This window comes from Rhopilema esculentum, chromosome 16 (assembly GCF_057945365.1).
Source record: "Rhopilema esculentum isolate cy_ngs chromosome 16, ASM5794536v1, whole genome shotgun sequence".
In the NCBI taxonomy this organism is placed as follows: domain Eukaryota; kingdom Metazoa; phylum Cnidaria; class Scyphozoa; order Rhizostomeae; family Rhizostomatidae; genus Rhopilema; species Rhopilema esculentum.
Window position 1 is genome coordinate 7,276,590 of NC_142830.1, and position 24,143 is coordinate 7,300,732.

At 35.0% G+C, this 24,143-nt stretch overlaps 2 protein-coding genes across 2 annotated transcripts; one reads left to right on the forward strand and one right to left on the reverse strand.

Annotated features, from left to right (window-relative positions):
- Positions 1 to 1,197: 1,197 nt before the first annotated feature.
- LOC135682885 (26S proteasome non-ATPase regulatory subunit 3) lies at positions 1,198 to 10,537 on the reverse strand. The gene is made up of 15 exons (XM_065197969.2): positions 10,322 to 10,537; positions 10,038 to 10,187; positions 8,950 to 9,119; positions 8,674 to 8,810; positions 7,746 to 7,800; positions 6,551 to 6,607; positions 6,115 to 6,193; positions 5,641 to 5,744; positions 5,238 to 5,352; positions 4,888 to 4,981; positions 3,318 to 3,447; positions 2,761 to 2,823; positions 2,338 to 2,430; positions 1,889 to 1,939; positions 1,198 to 1,377 (listed from the first exon to the last, which is right to left on the reverse strand). Exons 1-15 carry the CDS (start codon positions 10,425 to 10,427, stop codon positions 1,303 to 1,305), a joined length of 1,479 nt encoding a protein of 492 aa, XP_065054041.2. The 5' UTR covers positions 10,428 to 10,537; the 3' UTR covers positions 1,198 to 1,302.
- A 64-nt stretch (positions 10,538 to 10,601) lies between these two features.
- LOC135682887 (uncharacterized) lies at positions 10,602 to 24,079 on the forward strand. The gene is made up of 14 exons (XM_065197971.2): positions 10,602 to 10,712; positions 11,360 to 11,469; positions 11,930 to 12,112; positions 12,590 to 12,730; positions 13,047 to 13,094; positions 13,657 to 13,725; positions 14,140 to 14,231; positions 14,458 to 14,552; positions 15,188 to 15,248; positions 17,077 to 17,161; positions 17,958 to 18,072; positions 18,513 to 18,559; positions 22,603 to 22,666; positions 23,873 to 24,079. Exons 1-14 carry the CDS (start codon positions 10,667 to 10,669, stop codon positions 24,028 to 24,030), a joined length of 1,314 nt encoding a protein of 437 aa, XP_065054043.2. The 5' UTR covers positions 10,602 to 10,666; the 3' UTR covers positions 24,031 to 24,079.
- Positions 24,080 to 24,143: the final 64 nt, after the last annotated feature.

Genomic DNA, 24,143 nt, shown 5'->3' on the forward strand with positions numbered 1-24,143 from the left:
CACCCGAGTCAGAAAATCCCCCCTTATTTTTTCAATGATTTTTCTAAAATGAATTTTTAAAACAGCCTCAAGTAACGTAACATCCGCCCGAAATAAAAGCAAGTCAATTTTCATTTAAGCAATTAGCAAACTATGATAATGAGAAAAGTAGGGGATAGCTCCATTAACCATAACCGTTCGCAAGCCTTTTTCTTTTTAACGTCAAAAGGTGACTTTCGCAAATTGAACCAAATCCTTACCATTTAGATCATCACACACACAACCAGCGAAGCTCGTCTCGACAGCAAAACAAATGGTTTCTATAGCTTTGGCAAACTGCATTTCGCAAATTAACACAAAGAGCTAATATTTCAACAGAATGCGGATAAAAACAAAGGTCAGACTACCCTGGGTACCAGAGCCACGTAAATACGAGAGCGAAAATAGATAGGAGTGCAGAAGCGGAGGAGCGTCTCTGCTTGGCCTTCGGTTTACGTGTTCGAAATCCAATGGCTCTGGTTCCCAGGGTAAGGTCAGACACGGATTTATCAGTGTTGATCATGGATTATTTACGCCATTAATAATGGGGACGAATAGAGGTATGGGCAAAGAATGTAAAGAGTTTACAAGCAATCTAGCTGCAAGTTAGCCCAAACTGACTGAGGATGGAATGACCTTTGAAAAGTTAAAAATCCGATATTCTACGAGTTCGGAAAACAAGGATTAAAGAATTCAATTACCAATATTTTCAATTAGTAAAGGCAGAAATATTTTGAATCGATAAACAATTTGGAATATCTTTTTGGACTTTTTAAGTCTTTGGTTATTTACAATCTTCAATTCTATTAGATTATTTGTTATTTACTGTGACTTTTACATATAAGTTTATAATCAAATATTATGTTTTAACTCTTCTTCGGTGGTTAACAATACGTTCGGCGATGGGCTTAGATATGGAAGCAACGTGGATGGTGACTGCCTCTCATACTGTAAAATGTAAAATTCGCAATTGCCGAGAGATGACCAAATGGCCTTTATAAATCATATCACACAGTTGAAGATGGAGGGAGCGAGTTAAACTTCCTAACCTGTTCCACATATACAAACGCCATACGTTTAGAAAGGTTGAACAACAATTAAATTTTGTTCAGGTTGTAACTCAAAAGAGTGGACGGAGTTAAGTTTGGTGCAGGTTGACGAAAAAGAAAACTAACACAGTTTTGAAAAGAAACAACTACCTTTCTACCAGAAACATCTTAACACTTCTAGAACATATAATTGAAGCTATGCTGACAAGTTGCAAAAACTATCTTCTTTTGCAGCTTACAGAAAATCATCTTCCTCGTCTGCAATTTCCTTGGCATATTCCAAATCTTGCTTCTCTCGCTCTCTTTGTTCCTGCACAAAGTGACATTGAAACGAGTTAAAAGTTCGTTGTAACTTTTATAAAACTAAGATTCATTGCTGTAGTATCCTCAAAAACATTAAATAAAGTTTCTTCATCCTAAACCCATATAATTCCCCACATAGAAACCAAATGTGTGTCCTAATATGATTTACACATGAAATTGGGAGTGAGCCTAAAAACGCTGTTCTGCTCCAACAGACCAATGAGATAATGTTAGCAGTTTTTTCTTCCCTACTTGTAGGCAGCAAGCTCTAGTTTGCTGCGAGGTTAGCTACAGGAAGTCAGTTTCAATTTAACATTTCAATAGCATGAGAACTAACTATGGTCATTTTCCAAACAACGCTCTTCGTTGGTGTAGATCTATTACTAGTTTTTCAACGATCAAGTTGGGAATGGTAAAACATTTACAAGAGGCGAACTACAGGCTATATCGAAGATGACAATTCAGGAAAAATTTAATGTATTTTTCCAAAATGAAACGATCCAAGAGTCATTTTTTACCTCCAAAGTTTCAAGATTTTTGTTGTACGCTTTAGGAGGGTACCGCATTGCCTGAAATTTAAAAAAACACACTGATCAAAAATTGGGAACAATGTTTAATTCGGTGGTCAAACTTGTGAAAATATATAAATACCTAATGGTCCATGGAGTTTTCTATATAACGTGGTCCCGGACAAAACCATTCTCATAAGGTCGGTGCGAGTTCCGTCCGTCTATTAACATTAATTTGCTCTTAAAAATTTTGTGCAATACAACTCGTTGATGGTGTCAATAATTACCATGCTCTGACTCTATAATTCTCATTAATCAGTTCTGAATCTCATCTCAAAAGAAATATTGCATGTTTATCTTTTCACACATCGATCTGCAAATAGTATTTTATTGTTTTACAACATCGTGGCTAATAGAATCAAAAAAATCAAATAAACGTGAAAATAAAAAAACTTCACCTTGATAGATTGGTTGTAAATATCGAGACAGAAACTGACACGCTGGTGAAAGGCATTCAGAGGTTCAGTGGTGGAGTACACATCGATGTTTTCCTGTTCATAGAGAATACCGTAGTAAAAATACAAAGCTATAAATAAGATTACTATGAACTGGTCTGTTGTAGAGTGTTGGATGCCGTATAGACAGTTTTGTACAACAGTCTGGTATGAACGGGACAGAAACGAGATATCATCCATAGAAAACTTCTCTCTTATTCAAGAACACAGTGGTAACGATCGAAAAATCTACCAACATCAGAAGAAGGTAAATGTTTGACCCGTTCCTGATGACAAAACAGATCTGCAGTTGGCTGCAAGGACGTGTCCAACAGGGAAAACATAGTAAAATGAAAAAGAGGATTGTTTTAAAAAGTGCACAGTAACCTTTGATTGGACGTATCCTTCGGAGTGATTAATAGTTGCCTCGATGACTCCATCTCTGATGGCCTAGAAAAAGTTATTAAAAATTTATTGTGTGAGACCTCCAGAGCGGTTGTATCCAACGTGGTACTCTGACAGCCACAATTCGGTCAACCAAAAGCAAGAAAGAAAAGGAATCACCTATATGGAAAGGACTAATTAACTTCGTTCGAGTCCGCTGGGTAGTGAAAGTTGGAAAATGGCTGTCAAGTATTTCATAAAGAAACCTCGGGTTGAAATTCAAGTAAATAAGTGTAATTGGGATTCTTCATTTGAATTTTTGATTAAGGCTCTGAAATGATGACGGTCAAGAATAAACCATTCAGGCAAAGATCCAAGTAGACACAAAAATATCATTTATAACTATCACTTCATTTCGATAATTCGAAGAAAAGAGAAAAAAGTTGAATCATATTTTCGTTACTTGGTTCCACTTTTGCAATCTTGAAATTAATCCTGATGATTTGACATTTATCCTTTTGAACTGGAAACAGATTGAACCCAAGTAACGAAGACATTACCTTGCTAACAATAAACTCGGCATCTTCGGCACCGTCTAGCAACAACTTCTTTGCTATGTCCGACAACGAAATCCTCGAGTAAGAAAGACTGATCATTCGAATTCCAGTTTTGATCACATTGTGGCGCAACCTGTGCAGGAAAATAAGACATTGCATTCAATGAAATGGCTGCAGTGTTATCGCAAATACCCACACAATCAACATTCGCAGCTCGATTAACTATCGTCACACTATAAATCGCTGTTTTACTTTCAAACATCAATGTCACAAAATTTTTTACCAGATAGATCTTTTGATTTTTGTAAAAAGAATTTCGTAAAAATTGTTTAAATTCACTGACAAAAAGTAATTCAAAAGACCAGGGTATAAGTTTTTACAAGCGTTTCCTCCTTTAACAGCTTTTAGCTTCATAAATTTACAATAAAAAGGTCAAGTTTGCAAAGTTAGAGGCTTGCTAGTTTTTTATTAGTAGGTAATATCAGGTTATCAGTACCTTAACTGAAATTTCAAAACTCTGCAGAAATTCAGTTCGCATTGATCAGAAATGTGTGATTTCTTAACTGCAATTATTCGAGTATTCTTTCAAGATTTTTTATGTGGCATGTTTCAGATAATTTCCCCCCTTTTCGTATAAGCCCCCCTCGAATATCCCCCATCCAAAAATATAAAAAACAAATAAGCCCCCTGGGGGGGGGGCTAACTTGAGGATTGACGGTATTCTCTAGATTGCCAAAATCCAACTAGCAATCAAAAATTGGTATAATGAGAGCCAAATACCAAGACTCTCATCGATAAAAAGAAGCAAGTTGTATTTGGGAGGTTTGACGGATATCATTCCAAACTGCAAAGACAAAACCCACATTGTGCAAGGAAATTCCAATATTTCGCAGAGATAAATCCGCTTTTATATAGATAGCTTGTCAACAGGCGTTAAGCGTTATCTACGCTTGCCACACATTTTATGTTAAGCAAGAAACATTTCAATTGAAAATTATGATGGCCTAAATCAGTTTGATCTAGGTTTTATCGAAATGGTGTAATAAGAATTATCAGCGAACAATCAATCATAATCTAGAAACGTTGAATTTAAAATTCCAATTTATTTAGCTCTATAACTGGTTTTGCGTTCAACAACGTTTGTTATCAAGGGCGTGCCAACAACTTCAACTTATGACCTTCTTTTCAACAAGCAATTGAAATTTCTTTGTCCATTTTCATTTCAGAATCGGATTGAGGACGAGAATTTTAGTCTACCTGTAACGTTTCATGACACAAGTGCTCATGATCAAGACAATTGAGGACAACTAAGCTGACAACTTCATTCGGCAACATGGAACTTTTCGAAATTTTTTAACAATTCCTTAAAAGTTTCAAAGTTCATATCCTCATATAATCTACAATCTTAGCCAGAAAAAATATATTAGAACTGAAAGTTGGGAGGTAATTCCTAACCTAGGCTCCAAAAAGCCCTACCGTGAGGTTTGGAGAAGTTTGGTTTGGAGAAGTTTGGTCTGGAGAAGTTTGGTCTGGAGAAGTTTGGTCTGGAGAAGGTTGGTCTAATCTAGCATACCTGATTATAAGCGTGAAGGTTTTCTCTGCATGAAACTTTTCCTTGTATTCCTCAATAACACTGTTGAAAAGCTTTAAATCGCCAGTTCTAACAGCTACAATACAATGAAAGAGAATAGATTAGCCTTGCCATCCAAAAATACGTATTCATTGGTCTTACGGAGCTCCAGTTTCACCGCAAATTCGACACTAGGAGCTTAACAGCCATTTGTTTTCGTCGTCGACTGCTAGTTTGCATTTAAATTGTACTCACAAATTATCATTCTCAGGTTCAGGTAATTCTATTACATAAAAATTGAGTGCTTGTTTTCTAGTAATGGTCTGAAATAGTTGAAGAATTCGAGTTAAAACCTTGAGTGAGCTGCAGGTATGGGGCCAAGGTCTTCTTCAAAATTGCTTCTCGAAAAGTTTTGATATCCGGAATTTCTCCTAACAACAGCTGAACTACCACTGACAGTCTGTGAACCTGAAAAAAATATTCAAACGACACTTATATTTTGCAACCAAATTATTCTTGAAAAGAGTATTTGCTGGCATCAGTCCTTTATTGGTATTCTTCTCTGCTCATTTACTTTTTGTAGATTGATGCAAAGCCAAAGGAGACCCTATCATCTATTTTAAGAAAGGCTTCATGGAAAAAGATATGCAAAACGTTCCTCTTTGACTATTCAAGGTTGCAAAGAAGGGTCCAGAGGAAAATTAGTCCTCCATAGCACTAAAGTTGAAATTAATTCAGCAAACTGTAATCACTCACATGCTGCTTGAAACCAACTGCAGTACTTTGAGGAGCCTTTCTTATTGCATTCATCAGATTCTTGTCTGCCTCACTGTAGTCTAACTGTATAGCTTTGATAAGACCTATCAAAATTTGAAAGTTTTTTCACTAAAATTTAAATATCATTGGAGAGCAGCTCTATTAGAGCTTTCCAGCTGCAAGCACATGGTCAGATTGTGGAGTTCAGGATGTCATAGCAAAAATCAGCACTAAGCAGGCTAAGATATGTTGGAAATTAACTATTTTAATATCTGCACGCTATTGTATGTTTGTTTTTTGTTTGCCTACAAGCAAATTACAATAAAAAAACATCAATAGAGATGGCATTACCTAAAGTATTTACCAAAGTTTATGTATCTGATTTCTTTTTACATTAAATAATTGGTTTGCTTTCTTTAAGGTATACTTGAACAGTATCTTACCTAAAATGCAATTAGAGCAAGCTGAACCTACCTAGATAATAAAGAAATCTTGCCCATTCATTGTTTGATGCTGATTCAGGAAAAGTTGATTTGGAGACAAGTTTATCAGCCTTCAAAACAAATCAAAGATGTGACTTTTCATAGAATAAAAAAGTTTAAATAGGCACTGTTATTATATATACATATTTAAATAATAAACAAAGCACAAGTTTATGAATGCAGTTAGAGCTGGGAAAAATTAATATGCAAATTACAATGTGCATGTCAGATAGCATGACAAGAAACATTGTGCTGTATGATTCACGCAAATTTCAATTCTAGTATAGCCTACTGAAAAGAGTGATATTGATTGCATGCAAGAATCAAAATGTAATGTGCATTATATGTAAGCACATAACAGACATAGAATATAGGGTAAGGAAAACAATATACATATGTACAGAAGAAGAGCAAAAATAAATATCTACCTGATCAAATAGATTGTAATGTAGGTAATTTCTCAATAACAAGTTCAGAATAGTAGCCTAAAATAAAAACTAAAAAAGATAAATATCTTCTTATACCTTCTTCTAAATTACGCATCCGTTGTCTCAATCAACAACCTTAGACACTTACTTATCTGAAAGACTAAATCAACCAGCATAATTTATTTTACATTTAAAAAAATAAAGCTTTTAAGCAACCCAAATGCAACATTTTGTTGCAATTTCTAGTCAGAAGACAGATAAATGTTTTACAGTATGTATCTTTTGAATAAGTTTTTGTCTGAAAATTTTTTTAATGTTGGATTACTTAAACAGATGTCAAATCCTTTTCTTGTTCTTAATTACAGAAAAAAACAATGCTTAAACGGTTACCTATACAGCGTGGTAAATAAAGGGTATAACAAAACTTGACTCAAAGTTTTCCAGCTTAATGATTTATAAAGCAAAAAATTTCTCTGACACAAGGATTTGAGGAACAGGATTTTACAGGACACTACTCAACATAAACTGTATTAGGAACATAGGATTTTCATGGAATTTCAATAAAATTTTGACAGCTGGCTACTCACTCCTTATTTTTAAAAGTGCAGTCAGCAAGGCATCACAATTAGAATGGAGAAAAACATTTATTTTTTTGAATAAAGATACAAAAATAAAACAGTTGGGGACAAAAAACTTGGACCTAAAGATCTGCTTGATCTTATAAACAAATTTTGTACAATAAACTTGGACTTTTATCTTTCAGTAAGTTACTTATTTGTACTTGCATATTATGAGATGCTGTGCCCACTTTACAAACACAGGCATCTAGACATTCAATAAATTTTCTGAATTTTTACTGAATTATTGATTTTGAAAAAAAAAATTAATAATGTGGGCTAGAAACTCTAAATACAAAGACATTGCTATCTTGAATGATCTCATTTATTAAAAATTTGAGATGCTTTACTCAAATTTGCTTTGGTAAAACTCAACAGGGTAAAAAAAGAGAGTGGGATGATTTACTCATTTATACAGACTCATTGCTACACCAAATGCTTTTTTCTTTATTTATTATTTGTGTGTTGGTTTTAAGAAAAACCCTTATTCATGATAAAACTTGCTTCTAGCAGTTATTTAGAAGTCATATCATAGTTTGAATTAGGTTTACAAGTTTTTAAATATACAAAATCAATACCTGGCCTTCTTCATCATGATGTAAAGTGGAGTTTCTTAGACGACCAAGCAAAAATCTGCAAATAATTAGTTATTGATCAATAGTCACTGTTATTGATCAGAGAAAAATAGCACAATTTTTGAACTACAAATGTATAATCAAAAAACAAAAATTCTGATATATTTGTTGATATATTTCCATGTAGGAATATATAATTTTGATACAGATAACAGAAACACTTTCTGTACAGCAAAATATTCATATTATTCAACATGAATAAAATAATGCTAGCTTAACTATCAACGATTGTAAAAAAGTCGATTTTTTATATAAATATTGGCATTACCTTATCATGAGACACCCGGAAAAGTAACTAAAATATTTGCTAGTGACAAAATTTTTATGTGACTTAATTTTTCCCAAATATTTATTCATCCTTATAATCTTTACCTAAGAGGTACCAAAGCAGTGACATAAGACAAAAGGATTGAATTTTTAATATTGGTATTAAGGTTTAAAAGAAAACTTTTTGTTAACCTATATAAATCATTTAAACTTTATATTAAACTTGATATTTATAGCATGCTTAAATCGATAGTTTAGGAAAAGCAACTAGTTGTGAACATCAAATAAGGGAAATGTGACTAAATTTTAGACATCTCTCTATAACCACATTTCAAAAAATAACAAATAGCTAGTTTGCTATATTTGTCTAAATTTGACAAAATAAAAGTCTGGCTAAATTCCATATTATTTAGTCAAGCAATAACTAAAAACACATTGATAAGCTAAAACTGAAAAATCAAAGAAATCTTTAAAAAGTCTTAATACTGCTTAAATTAAATCATATTTAGCAAGGTTAAGAAACCTAGTGGCTGGAAGGTGACGAAGGCAATGAAGTCAACTATTTTCCTTAACTATATGATTAATTTTTTATTAATGTCCATACCCTCTTATTTCTTTCAGCCTGTCAAGAGCTTCATACGACCTTGAGTAGTGAAAGAAGCAAGCAGCAGCCAATGGGTCAAGAGTTCTTCTGTTATATGACGTTATCTTATTTGTCAGTGCATCAGCACATCTAACAGCCTAAAACATAAAATATCATCAAAATCTGAATAGGAATACATGTTCCAATCTGTCAAAAGTTGAAAAACAAAATCTGCATTAATTTCTTGATATAATTACAATCCAAAGTTATATGAATTGTTTGCTACAAAATGTTTACCTTTTCAAATACTTTGTTATCCAAACAGTGTAACAAAACCAACAGATGAATAAATACATCAACTTCTGGGATAGGTGTATAATTTGCTAGCTTTGTGCTCTTTGGTCTTGGCTTATCTGATGATTCTGGGTCAGGCTTCTCCAAAAATTCATTTAATTCAGATTTTGAAGCTGAAAGAAAAGCAAAATACCAACACTTTCAATTTTTAATTTTGTTACCAAATATTTAAGTATATATCTAAAACTAAATAAATAAATTGAAAATGTATTGTCAATGTCTAAAGAGATAACTCTATACCAGTATGTATGCAAAACGATAAAGGTATCCTGAAGTATGCTGGTAATCTTAAGATGCTGTTGTAGAACCTCTACATTTCATGTGCAATAGTCTGCGTTCTTTTGATTAACTAGTTTTTTGCTGGTTATTTTTCAGTTGGCCTAACTATTAGCCTGAGATTGAAAAACTTGGCTGTGAAAATCCTTTCTGGGCTTTTGCTTTTTGAAGTCAAAACCATAAAAGATGGATAATGTGGCTTTATTTTGGTGCCTTTATGGTATTTCCTGGACGCATTTAGGATTCTGCTTGGATGTTAATTAAATAGTATGCTTGCGAAGGTAACTTGAACAACAATGACAAACAATGACAAAACTGATAATAGCAATACATTTTTACCAATCAAAACTTGTATTGCCACTATATCTGTATCTTAAATTACATGATGCCACAAAGGGTTGACCGATATTGCTAAAAGCTGTGCCACCTTCCCTTCTGGCAATGAGACAATAGCTTTTAGGATCATTGGCCTGCTGACAACCTGGAGTCATCATCAATTTGTGGCCGCAATAGAATTAGGCATACTAATTACGGGGAAACGAGCATGCCTTGCAAAGCAAAAAAGTTACGGAAAGGCGTCTATATGTACATGTATATTTATATATATATAAAAAATGTTTTAGAAAGGCAATGAAAAAAGACAATTTATTATTTTTCCCGGAAGGCGTTTCATCATTTCAACGAGGAATCATCAGCCTATTTATATTACCGTCAGTGTACTCATTCTTCGTACACAAAAAGTATGTAGCACTTACTTGGAAGGCAGAATAAATTGATAAGTCTTCTGAGGACATTGTGATTGCACTTTCTTCTGGTTGAATTCAGTGACCTTAAGACGCGAAGAAGATATCTGTTTTCCTTGGACGAAACTGTTTTTTCGATCTGGAATATTTGCTCTTTAATTTCTAAAAAATTAAAGGGTTCTTTATCAAACTATAAAGGCGGGTTTTGAGGCAAATTTTAAAGACGCTTAGAAAATTTGTCATGAGATCTCTTTCTATGATTTACAGGGTAAACTACAAATTCAAAAAGCATTTACCGTCAAATGTTAGTGCATCTTTTTCTTCTTGTGATTTTTCTTTGTTCTCAACTTCTTTGTTTTCATCACCCTGCATTTCAACATCTTCTGTTTTTTCTGCTGCCATCTTTCAACTTGAGAATGTTCGAAAACGCTTCCCCTGTGCAAAAGACTCTTGAAAAGCAAAGCAGTTTCTTCGTATTTGGCCGGCCTAGCTTTTCTTCAAAGAGTTGCCTCCACTTCAATTTCGATTCAAAAGGAGTCTAGCGCATGCGCCCCTTCACAAACGTTAACAAAGGCCTGCCGATGTAAACAATTTTGGTGGGAAATTTAATTTTTTTTCAAAACAGATGAGAAAATTTAGAAATGGCAACAAGTTCCTGGCCCATATTATCTGCCTCTTTAGAGTTCAGTGAGTATTCTTAGTCATTGTTGGGTAGAGTAATCTTTGTGTTCAAGTCATGAGCTTTTGTTTTTGCAGAACTTAAACGCAAGTTCTTGTAAGTTGAAAAAATAAGTATACTACAAAACACCTTGTTTAAGTATTAATAGGAATTGCGCTTGTGTCTCGATGCCAGATATACAGTGTTGGGGTGGCTAAGCTACAAGGAGTACACCTAACTTTGACTAAACCAGTCATTCGTGCAACTCTCGCAATAGCTACTGTTAGACTGTTATCTACACCAAATCTACAGCCATTTTCGCTTTTGGTGTGCCGAACAAATGGTTTTAAGTTGTTATTTTGAGTTTCTCGCTTAATGCAGTCATCAGGCAACAATTCCCAATGATATATACATTAATTGTATCGACTATCGGCTTACTTTCGAAGGAAAAATAAATAATGCTCTTGCAAAAAAGCACAGTGACAACCAGTGATACTGGAACGACAAAGGGGCAAGCGAGCAGGCTTAGGACAAGAACATTTAAATGATGGTTCTCGACTTTGAGAATAGGCAAACTTTTCCCCAAGTGTTCCCTTTCCGACTTGCCTGATGACATCCTTAATAAGTACAAGATAATCAAAATGTTTTTTTTTTCATTAATCTTTATTCTTTTTAGCCGCACAGTACAAGCTGCCAGTCCAATTTGATACTGCAATACAAATCCATTTGACGAACGAGTCCCATCGAGATGAGGACGAAGCTTTCAGCAAAGTTGTCACGTTGCCGGTATGAATGCTTTTCATTGTATGATCGGTAGAGAATGATACCTATGGCGAGTTATAAAAGTTCTGGTTTTTTTTATGTGGAATAACAATTTTGTATTCAAGGAGATGTAGAGATTCTGAGCTTGACTTTCTTTTTCAGGAAAGTCTTTCGAAAGGCTACTTGAATGAAAATGAATTCCAACAAAATATTGATTCGCAATAAAGGCTTGGAATAAAATTTCTTCTGACATCGGAGTCATACAAATAACATTGCCCGAGCATCAGCATTGCAAAGGCAAATAAATTCTTGCTTACCATTCCGCAGCAACCCATATAATTTGTAATGATTATGCAACATTATCGTACTGGTTGAAAATGAAAAATAGATTCAAAAGGACATGAATTTTGCTTGAACATGAAGTTGCATCTGCGTAAATGCTCTCTCTTAGTATAAAAACATATTACTAATTTCAACATTGCAGACGAGCATTCTGGTTGTAAGAATTTATGGGTGTACAAATCTTTCACATGCTGACTTCAAAATAGTTGATGACATATTGGTCTATGCACGTGTGATATCTGGAGCACTGGGGAAAAGTACACACCATACAACATTCGCAAAGGGGAAGCCTGTATGGAATGAATATCTATTCTTTCCTGTGCAAGTAAGATGCTTACTTTACTAAAGTACTCTTATTGATTTCAGTGCTGTAGGAATGACAGAATTATCAAAGAACACCATTTTTTGAAAGAAATAGGACCAAAATAAATAGTTCATTCGAAATAGAGGGATTTTATTAATTTTGGGGGAGGTACGACCCCCTTTCCTTTGAAAATAGTAAATATGGCCTTACGATTTGGTAAGAGAGGTAGTGACTTTGCATTTAAGAAAATGTATCAAAAGCAACGTATTTGTGCTTGGTAAGGAAAATTCTTCGCCACCCCTTGCTTCGGAGAAAAATACTAGCAAAAATTGCAGCAGTGGATATTATTGATAAGCAAAGAAAGAACGCGTTTTTGTGTTTTCCTCTAAAGAGAAGCTGTACGCAAGATCAGATTTTTAAACAAATATTCCTTACTCATGAAATTGTTAAAATTTAAAAGCTGCCTTCTAGCAAATGTATTTCCTTGTTATGTTTCAGCTCACTGGAAATCCAAAATCAAAATCAAATAAACTTACCGTTTTGATCATATGGCGAGATGAAGCCCAGGACAAGAAAACTGGAGTATCGAGTCATAAGCTTCTAGGGAAAGCTGAATTTCTGCTATACAAATTAGCAAGGGTATGAAAACCTTGTGTTTTTTATGATTTGTGTTGATAGTATTAGCCTTTTGACTTAACGTACTATATTGACTTAATAATTTCATTATTGAAGCATTTATATTGAAGGTTCACACCACGATTCATGAGTTTAAACCTCAAAAATGTTCAAATTATTTTCAGTTGCTCTAATCTTCTGAAAAAATTTTTATCTGAATTGCATATAGAATTTTGTATCTTTTTGAAAAATTTTTCCTCCTAATTTTCACGCTTTTGCATTGATAATGAAACTATTCTTCTGCTTTTTATTTCTTTTTATTATATCTCCCTCGATAAAGCACATCAAAATATTCGAGACTATTGACATCACAAACAGAAAGCAACAGGTTTGTTTGATTTAAATTAAAAAATTCAATGTGGAATCCACAATGACCCTTTCTTGATATCTAGCTTTTAGATGTCAAAAAAAATTTCAAATTTTTCAAATAAGCTGAAAATATTTTAAAGAAGTCTTCATTTATATTTGATATAGTTTATAGCCTTTTCTTGTCGAGCTCTAACATAATCTATATGAAGTAAAAAGACAACAATTAATTTATGCCAGTACTAGAAACCAATATTTATCGAAAAATAGACATTCGTTTGCATATAGAAAATGTCAACATATTCTAAACTTATTAAGAAATCGAAACTAATTTATAACTGCTTCATTTATGTTAATCAGGGTCTTAGTCGAAATTCCTTGTAGGGATTGTGCCTCAACCCAAAAGACATTCGCTCCTCAGAATAATTTCAATACAATTTGATCCCTGCTCAATTTAATCGAGTCCAAAAGGGAGTTTCTCCACGCACCTTTATAAAGCGGAAAATATAAAGGAAAAATGGCGAGGAAGAAGATGTTTAATGATTTTATTTCATAATCTAAAAGAGCTTTTATTTTGTTAATAGAACGTTGGCCAGCTTCAGATTGAAATGGCTTTGGTCTCTGGTCCCTTTGGATTTGGTCAGGCGTTTCAGGTAAACATTCAGTCTGGCTATGAATAAGTACTGTAGATATAAAAATTATTTTTACGTATTCCAAGAAACGCAAGAAGTACTTGAGAAGCAGAGAAACACAGCAATGTGAAGACACTTTTGACATGCAATATTTCTAATGATGAAGAAACTGACTGTTTCCAGTTTGACTTGGTGATATCCTTTTGATTTATGACTGATCACTATCCTCAGGCTATCATGTAAAATATCATAGGCCACTTAAGCAGCAAAGAAAAAGCTTTGCAAAGAAGACAATATGACTAAACCTTGGAAAGTTGTGTATTCATGTTATTTGTGCATATTGATTTTTCATCCCCCTCACCGAGTAAAAGTTTGTTTTCACTAGTATATAAAGTTCTTGGTTTCTTGCAGTTAAAATTTCTTTCTTAACCTTAGATCGAAAACAATCTACATCCTCCTGAAGAAATGGTGAAATGTTCTTTATACCCAAGAATAGCGCCATCTTATGAAAGATTTCACTGCAGAGGGTAATGAAGCAACTCTATCATATTAGTTGTTGATGAATTTAGCTCTAACTAGCTCACGTCAGTTGATCTATCAAAAATACAACCCAGTTCAGCAAGGCTATGGGGCATTTGAAAGTCAAGAATCTAATTCTATGATTTACATCTAATGATTATCTTGTTATTATCTGATTCACATATTTTGGACGCGGAAATCTTACTCTTTGTAACATTCGTTGATCTTTATTAGCCTAGCCGTTGTTCCAAGAAAAGTGCAGCCATCTTCGATAATTCCTTTCAACAACAGAACCAAGAACTTTGAACCGACAATCAGTGAAACACACGGTAAGAGCTGAATCCAAATGCAATTTCATGCTTCCGGCATGCTTCAAACAGTTTAAGAAAAATACTAACACAAAGGATCTGTTTTGATCAACTAAATAGATTTGAAGAGAAAATTCATCGACACACGAAACAATTTTTGGGCAGATGACCGAGCAACAGTATGCCATCTAGTGCGCCATTCCCTTTCTTACATTTCTTAACATTCTTTATTTGAGGCAATTCAAATAGGGTTTTATGAATTATAAATCGCAAGGTATATCGAGCTTGGCGATTTAATAGGAAAGATTCTCTGGGTCGGTGCATTGCTTACCACGCATGCAGAAGATGTTCTAACGATTTACTATATTCGTTTTGAGGTTTGAAGCATTTATAAAGCTTTATTGATTATTTACAAGAAAACTTATAAACGCTGTTACTAACGGGAAAATGAGTATGCATTTGTGTGTCAGTTATAGCTATTCTATAGCGATTTCAACAACTTAAGGAAATCCTAACAAAATTGATTGTCAAATAATTTTTGCTTCTTGAATACTAGGGACTGTCTTTACCCTAAGACAGTGCTCTTTTTTCAGATAATGAAATCTATTGAATAAAATAAATTTTCTTTCTCACCTTCCTTCCTTCTAACTTCAAAGGAATGAAGCCACTATTGCATACACAGAAGTCCTTCTCAGTATTAGCCAGTCGCTTAACAAGGTAGGTAGTAAGTAGATGTCATTCTTTTTGTCAAGCTGGTTTAACTTTTTGAAGGTAGCTGTAAAAGTGAAACCAAGAAAGATATCAAAACCTCAACTATATATGGCGAAAGTGAACAATTTCAAAAGTGCCTCTTATGTATCTAAGTTTACATTCATTTTTTTTATAAAAAAATGGCCGCGCACCTGAGCCCCCCCTCCCCCCCCCCCCCACCACTACGTCCCTGATTTCTAGGCACTACACTCATTTTTTTATAAGAAACTGGCTATAAGAAACGAGTACTGGACAATCAGAAAAATTAAGAAACTTCAGTACTCGAAGCAAAAAAATTAAGAAACTATTAATTCGTGATAAAACTGAGTGAGAACAACCAAATTTTGTAAAATCCAAGAACATGATTGCACTGGTGGCCTAAAAATTAAGACACAAGGGATATAAAACATACTTCCCATATCTAAATACGGCGTCAAAACGGAAGCGAATCTCTCGACGTGAAAAAAAGTCAGAAACATTTCATAACATCATTCATGACATCACAATTATGAAACTCTTAAGTGAGTATTGAAATTTCCACAACATTAAGAAACTGTAATACTGAACATCAACTTTTGTTTCTTATAAAAAAATGAGTGTATCTGCTTTGCAATGAAAATTTTCTGGAAATACCCGATTATTGTTCAGTCTAGACTAGATCTACCCATTCGTACAACGCGAAGAGTGGCGGAAATTCAGGTTATATTTAGAGGGCGCAGGCCTACGATTTGAGGACAATCGAGTCAATTTGAGGACTCGGCTGGATATCAGGGGTTGGAAAGCCAGAATTTTTCGACAAAGACATGAAATGAGGAGTGAGAGGGGGGGGACTGGCCTCAAGATATCCATAATTTCTTCAACTAAAACTAGATTTAAAAAGCACGTTGCACAACCAGTGCTGTGGTGATATGCAAAGAAAACAACTCAGCTTTGCAATGCGTAGGGAAGCGTTGTGAGCAATCTTTTTAATTTTTGCAACAATATAATAATAATAATAATAATACAAATATTTACAGAGGATGGCCTCACTCCCTCGGGGGTGCTTTTCATGAGGGTCCTCTATTTAACTAATTATATCGATTTAGCAAAACATTACAAAATTAAAAAAAGTTCATCATAGTGGATAAAATCAGTTCACATTGTCCAAAACCTTTGTTTAAAAATATTAAAAGTTCCTGCCAACTTAATGTTTGTGTCCAGTTTATTCCAGTCATCAACAAACAGATAGGATGACATTTGCTTCCCCCAATTTGTCCTTACTTTAGATAGATGGTATTGCTCTTTGTTCCTTGTCTGGATGTTATGCAAATGGTGTCCTGTTTTATTGCTGAAAGTGTAACTTATATCGTTTTTTTTCGACTTGTAAATGGTGGCACATCGATGGAACTTTCTTCTGATATCTAGAGATTTCCAGTGCAGTAAATTTAAGGCCTTCGTGCTTGAGTCATTTGGTTTCATGTTCAATACCAGTTTGGCGCATTTGTTATGAAGAACTTGCAGAGTCTTCTTCGTACATTGGTTATTTCTATCCCCCCAAACAGTATCTCCATAATCAAACAATGGTATTATCATAGTATTTACCAAAGTTAAGCGTTGTGCCCTGGGGATTAGATGACTAATTCTTTTTAACAAACCTATTCTTTTTTCTACTTTTTGCTGCAATGAAGCAATGTGATCGCCCCATGTCATATTTTCATTTATTATCATTAACAATGGTATAATGATGCTAAAATTAAAACTATAGCGCGTTTTCAAAACCAATATAAGTAGCAAATTGTATCATTTCCTTTTCTAGACTTCCAGCACTGCATAGTGGATTCCTTCAGCAAAAAACGAGAACGTCAAGAATTGCTTATTTGCGTGGAACTCTTCGATATTTGGTAACCTTTTTGCACTTGTATTTGTAATTGAGACAGGCTGTTACTCGATTTTTGATTTTTTATTCATTGCAGAATTGTCCTTAAGCTTGCTTATTGAATAAGAAAGAGATTATTTTCTATTCTCCTACCCTGCTGTTTTAATACATGTAAAAACCTTTCATTCAAGAAAGTCATACCTTGCTCTAAACAGAAATCTTTAATGTTTTTTTTATACACAGTCTAAAATAAGTACATTTTACAAAAACAAGATTACAAAGACGATGCCAATGGGAGCATGATAGGCATGGCTATCCATTGACTTAAACAAAAAACAATACAGTAGCACCAAAGGCTATACCAAAATCCTGTTTAGTCCGTGCGGATAGCTGGTTCGATCAAAAGACAAAAGGCTACAACTTGAAAAGAAGATAAAACTAGGACCAGATTTTGGTGTGGTCTTTAGTGCTGATTCTACATTACTATACATTTAATGCTAAAAGATAAATAGAGAGGGATGAAATGTTAGATAAGTTAAACAATTGTGGTATTTTCTGGTGCTACAAGAAACGTTCTGATGTATGAATGAAATTTAGCGTTGATTCTAAAATTTTTTGTTTTCATCATGTGAAAATCTTTCGTCACCATACAACATAATATGCACAAGGGTTTGTTTTGACGGGTTTGAAATGCTATTTAGTTTTAGTACTTCGTTGATCGCGCCAAGGAGATCACACCTTTGATCATCGTATGATCATCTTTAATATTTATCGCATTAAGTGAATGTCTAACAATTTATACCATTTGCTTCATGTTGTAGGACAAGGTTGACAACCATCTAAGCCTAAACGAAGCAAACGAGAAGCCTGTAAATCAGGCAACACCAGCTAAGCAGAAAAATGACAGTTGCAAAGAAGCACAGGCTCAATCAGCAGGTTTTCTATCAATAATTTTACTGAGCTTTTCAAAAATAAAGATGGTATTGCTAACAGTAGTTGGTTTCATCTTTCATTTATCATTGTTTGAAATCTTACGGCGTCATAGTAATGACGATTTGATAACTTAAATCGGGGAGAAGGCTTCTGGTGCCAAAGAGCCTAATCTAAGAGTTCCTTCGCTCTCCCATTAGCCCGATCCATTCCAGAATGAATTGTTTTTTCGATGGCCCTGCAAATCTATATCTCACATGCAATTTTTCTATCCAAAGACACGAAAAGCAACGAGAAAAGCAAATCGAATCGAAAAATCAGCTTAATCTTATAATGACCTTTCTTTGTAGCATTACTAACTGTGTTGAATTAATGCTATCTTGTGCTCTTTAAAATTGCTAAGAAAACTTAGAATAAAGTGGAAATTTTCTTTCACACAAATACAGATATTGTCAGCCTGAACGACGGACTTCATGTCATTTCAGAGGATCAGGTATATTGATACGCTTATTCAATACGGGGGAAGGGAGCAAAAACTAATTGTAAATGTAGAATCACACCGTATCAAGGAATAGAAAATCGTAAGAAATATATTTATTCCAAGCCCTTTTTCAAATTTTGTCAGGTAATAGTATCCTGGAAAGCTAAGTTTGATATCCACTCTATACTGCCCACGTCTCTATAGAGAAAAAGTGCTGAATTCCTCCCCCTCCTTGGCATTGCTGTAGATTTTAATGTCACAGGATTTCATCTTTATGATAGATGCTCAGATTTTGGAGCCATACTTCATGATAACTATGAGTAACTTAAAACTAACTCAAAAAAAGGAGTCAGGACCAGGAGCACAGGCTTACTTAAGGAAACAGGCAGCATACAAGTATTTAGTCGAAAAAAATAGCAACTAATTAAATATCTATTCATATAAAGGAAGCCTATTGGGTGTCATACTTCAGAAATCAGATTGAAGTCAACGAAATTATGTAGCGGTTTTATTGAAGTTATTACATTTGAACCCTTTCAAAAGTAAATCCAAAAAGTATAAGCCAGGCTGATGTTGCAAAGAACATGAGCACGTTCTACTACGAGGAACAGAATGCAATACGTGTTTACGATCTTATGACGTGGTATTACGCTAGTTAGGATATCTGACTCCTACACTGGTCTCGTCTCATATTATCAGCGTTTCACAAGGCAAACATTCAAAGATTTCCAGACAAACATTAGATCATTTTAAAGGTTACCCTTGTCATCTAGTCTGTATGCAATAAGAGGTCAAGAAATTCTCGTCTTTTATCTTGCAAGGTGACAGCTGCCCTTTTAAAACCATCAAGGGTATAAAACCATTCCTCCAGAAAAGACAACCAAAGAAGGCGTGGTCATTTTTCAAGAACTTGGGTCGTCCTATCAGTAGTGGAAAGCTAGTGAATTAATACACAATTAAGACATTAAGACATCATGAAGCAATTTTCAATTTTTGATTGGTCTTCGCGAAATCTCGAATCTGGAATTTATTTTTATTTCCTTTAAGGATACAATGTCCTTATATTTAAGTACCAAAAAAACATGCAAGTTGTAGTATCCTGACCCTGGAACGCATTTGGAGGTGGCTTTTAGCTCCGGGTACCCAAGGCATGCCAAGGAACTCCAGAAGGAGCAGGACGCTCTTCACATAATTTTTTTTAACAGGAACCACTACGTAATGTATGGATCCCTAAGGAACTCTGAATATTTTGAACACTGCAAAGAATCGAAAACTAGGAATCCGGTTACATTCACATGTGTACAATGATTCAGAGTCTACATGCAGGCTACAGCTATCTCTGTTATAAGCATTGTCCTATCAAAGCCAAAGTTTATAACTGTAAATGACTACAAAAAACCAATGCGCAGCCTCAAAGGAAGATTTTGAAGATGCACCTTGGCATCTGCTAGATATATTTGAAGAAGTGGAGGACAGTGTATTTGCCTGGAACTGTCTGTATAATCACATAGTAAATCAGCATGTAAGGAAAAGAAGAGCAAAGATAAGACAGAAATCCTTGTCTCTCACATAAGGAAGGAAATGAATTTAAGGTATAAATACCTTGGAGAAGCACAGTTCTTACCAAGAGATGACGAAATGTGGAACATTTACAAGGCGAAAAGGAATGAAGTAAACCGTTTATTGAGAAGGGCAGAATCGGATTACTGGAAAAGAACTCTAGATGAATTAAGAAGTCCAAAGGATTGTTGGAGGATAGTCAAACAGGCCCAGAGAAAAATAATGAAAAAAACTGATAGGGTCTCTATGTGATGCAAATGGAGAGTTATTGAAAGATGAAGAAAAGAAAGCTGAATGCTTTAATGAGTACTTTGTAGGAATTGGAGCAAATCTAGAAAAGGAACATGTACCTGTCAACGAAAAGGAAGTTATTAGATTCATAACGAAAGTAACTCCAACCATCTCTGAAATCAGTATTAACCAAGAAATTGTTAGAAAAAGAATTAAAAAGAAATTTAAGCCAAATAAAGCAATGGGTCCGGACGAGATATCTCCGAAAACGTTACACTTACTTGGTAGCACAGCTGATTGTGGGCTTTACTACATGTTTAAAAAGAGCATAAAATGTTCAAAATGCCCCATGGGCTGGAAGATATCTTGCCTCAGTCTTTTATTTAAGAAAGGGAGCTCAACGGATAGAGCCAATTTCAGACCAATCTCTCTGTTGAGTGTTCCTAGCAAACTCCTTGAAGATGTCGTCTGTCATTCTTTAGACAATGATGCGAATAGCCATAAACTATCACGCCACAGGCAATGGGGATTTAAAGAGGGTCACCCCACAGATGGTATGCTTTTACATCTAACTGACAAATGGAGGAAAGCTCTAGATAATGGGTATAAAGTAGGGGTTATCTTCTTAGACTTTCAAAAAGCCTTCGAGACCGTAAACCATGAAATACTATTGCAAAAGTTGAAGTGAGTTGGGATATTTGGATCATTGTTCTCCTGGCTGAAAGACTATCTACAAAATCGCATGCAAAATACCAAAGTCAACGGAAAAGTTTCAAGTAAACAAGAAATCAGATATGGAGTGCCACAAGGCTCTGTTCTTGGCCCAAGACTTTCTAGCTTGTATGTGAATGATTCTCCAGACAGTGTAGTAAACGGTGAACTTTATATGTTTGCTGCTGACACCACGATTTTTACGGCCGGATCTAGTGTTGATGAAGTGTGCATCGCATTACAAGATGTCATGAACGAAGTTTTGAAGTAGTGCTCTCTTAACCAACTACAGTTCATGGGGGCAAAACAGAAGCAGTGATACTAAATGGAAAGAATTTCATAGGTCCACTTCAGCCAATAACTTTTAGAAATAAAGTAATAAATTACAAAAATTCTCAGACTGTCTCGGTGTAAGGATAGACAGTAAGCTATCTTGGAAACCACAAATTGAAGAAAGTTGCAAGCGATATAATAAAAAGTTCAAAATGCTGAGACATTTGGAATTCTCGCCTAAGGAAACCTTAGAAACCATCTACTTTAAGACAGTAGTACCGTGTGTAACATATGGTATTGCTGTCTGGGGATCATGCTCTTCTTCACTGTCAGACGACTTGGAGACAATTCACATCAGAGTCGCTAGAGTGATCCACAACATTCCACAAAGAGTAATGAAACATGACATTCTTAGTTCTGTCGGTTGGCAAACATTGAACTATTTTTATACTAAAAGGCTACTCATTTTGTCCCATAGTGCATTTTACGGTTTGGGAATTCCCGAAATAAATAGTCCTATTGAAAAGGAACAACCGAATTGCAATCTGAGAAACTAGCTCCGATTGCTGGTGGATCGTCCTAAAACAGAAATTGGTAGGAAGTCATTTCGACACAGAGCTGCTATTGCATGGAATTTGATACCGAACGAATTAAAAAAAGTTAATCAAAGTGTGACCAAGTTCAAAATGAAACTAAAGTAAAATAAAAGACTGTACAACAGGCACCGCGGAGCATGGGGGATGGGGGGGCTTTAGCAAATTTTTGCAAAAATGCCAAATATTAAGTATCAAACTACCAGAAAAGCCCTTTTTATACGGTTTTAGCCCCCCCCCATTTTTTTTAGACCCCCCACTTTTCTCAACGCTCCGCGGTGCCTGTACAATCAATAACATGCGAAAAGGAACATTGCTGCTTGTCAGCGTCAAGTAGAAAGAGTGACTATACTTACTTTTAGATTATGTTTATTTTAACTTGCAGCTTGGCTTTACAAAATTTTATTTCCCAACATATAGTGACACTTTTCTCAGTAAGATAGTATTGATTTTGTTTAAGTAGTTCTGGGTGTTATATTTAGATTTTAGTTCTAGATTAGATTCTTAATGTAAACATTTTAGATAAAATAACTTAGAAGTAGATGCAGTTCCACATCAGCATGTATGTATGTATGTATGTATGGTCGGGTAGTGCCCTAGGTATTGTGCAAAACAATTATGCTGTAGTTGAACATATTAGTGAAATGTTCGTCAAGATGAGTAACTATTTTTTGCTTTCCGCTTTAGGAGCTAGAGGATAAAGAAGATACAGGATCCATTCCGCATTTTCTGGAGGGCATTAAACAGCTAGGTGTGTTTACGACAGACACTGTATTATTTGCAATCTAGATTTTTCGAGATACATAGCCTCAGATAAAATGTTAGTATCCTGTTTGTTGTACTTAACTGGGTAAGTAGAACGAAAAGGAAGGAAAATCGTTTTCCTTGAAGTCTGTGATGCTTGTTCATGTTTTAAATACCCATGACTTTTGCAGTACGTGTTATACATTTTAGAAACACTAATATTTTTTGCACTATACTAGACTGTTTACACACAAAAAAGAAACTTGCTAAATTTTAAATGGCCCCCACCCCTTTAAATACCTGGCCAAATAATCTAACTGGTCACTGTTCGCTGGTGGGCCTACTACATACATTTTGTACTCAATTCTTACATTACCAGAATCAAATAGTTACCTTGATTCTCCTCTGAATTTCGTTTCACTTCTTTTCCAATCTAAGTTCGCTGGGTGCAACGGCTGTATTTTTTGAAGTTATACACAACGTAGAAAATGAACAAAACGAAGCGCAAACTTACATCAGTTCCAAACACTTGCCTCCATGTTCAAAAGTGGGAATGTCGATGTGCCCAAACACCCAAACAGGGAAAATTGTCACAGGACCAAAATTTGCATAAACGTGAAATAATGGCATGAATCCTAGGAGAATTAAATAAAACAAGAAAATGCTTGCGTAAAACGAGATGCTTAGGCCCAGGAGAAACAGAATACTTTTATCAATAGGTGCGCGAGAGTTCTGTTTTCTAATTTGATAAGCAAATACCTGTTCACAGTGCTGTTGATAGAGATCGCTTCAGTTGGAAAATAATTTCAAAAAACGCTGCAAACCATAACAGCTACAGAAGTCTACGAACTCATTTCATTAGGGACGATTCTATTTGAACTCAAATCCCCTGCCAGTTTTCATTTTTAGAGATCTCGTAAAAAGCCTGATGTATAACCGGGTATACCCTTCCCTCAAGCTTAATCACAATTAAAATGATGGACTGGCTGTGGATTTGTAATTGTAAATCAGAACATATTGTCTCAATTTCGCTAAGGAAGTCTTGTACTTGCAGATGTTGAAATGGTTGCAGGCCGTGCTCCGTGGGACCCGCCCATCCGTTCTATATTTGTACTCGCGATTATCTTGTGCGATAGTGGATGCGATACCTGAAGTGTAATCTCTTCCTTACTTTGACCACCTTTCTTACGACATACCATTTGTTGTTTTACAGAAGAATCTCGCAGCCACTCTTCTACAGTCAGATCCGCGTCAGTGTCATCATCCCTTCACTCGGTTGACCTTACACCTGAGTACTACACCAGGAAGCACTTTAGAAGTTCTAGCCTGCTTGGAGCCCTGTTCAAGAGCACAGCATACTTAGACGAATAGGAAGAGCCTTTCACTCATTAAATCTCTCTTAACATTCCGTAATTGTTGTTAATCGTTCTATTGTTCATTTGTTTTTAGGGTTGTCTATTTACTGACATACTTTATCATCACGA

Excerpts from the sequence above, each read along its gene's own strand:
- LOC135682887 (XM_065197971.2), top strand. The coding sequence starts at position 10,667 with ATGGCAACAAGTTCCTGGCCCATATTATCTGCCTCTTTAGAGTTCA. Across the intron at positions 11,470-11,929 it reads GCAAAGTTGTCACGTTGCCG|ACGAGCATTCTGGTTGTAAG; the intron begins GTATGAATGCTT and ends TCAACATTGCAG. Across the intron at positions 12,113-12,589 it reads ATCTATTCTTTCCTGTGCAA|CTCACTGGAAATCCAAAATC; the intron begins GTAAGATGCTTA and ends GTTATGTTTCAG.
- LOC135682885 (XM_065197969.2), bottom strand. The coding sequence starts at position 10,427 with ATGGCAGCAGAAAAAACAGAAGATGTTGAAATGCAGGGTGATGAAAAC. Across the intron at positions 10,188-10,321 it reads AGATGCACTAACATTTGACG|AAATTAAAGAGCAAATATTC; the intron begins GTAAATGCTTTT and ends TTAATTTTTTAG. Across the intron at positions 8,811-8,949 it reads ATAACAAAGTATTTGAAAAG|GCTGTTAGATGTGCTGATGC; the intron begins GTAAACATTTTG and ends TTTATGTTTTAG.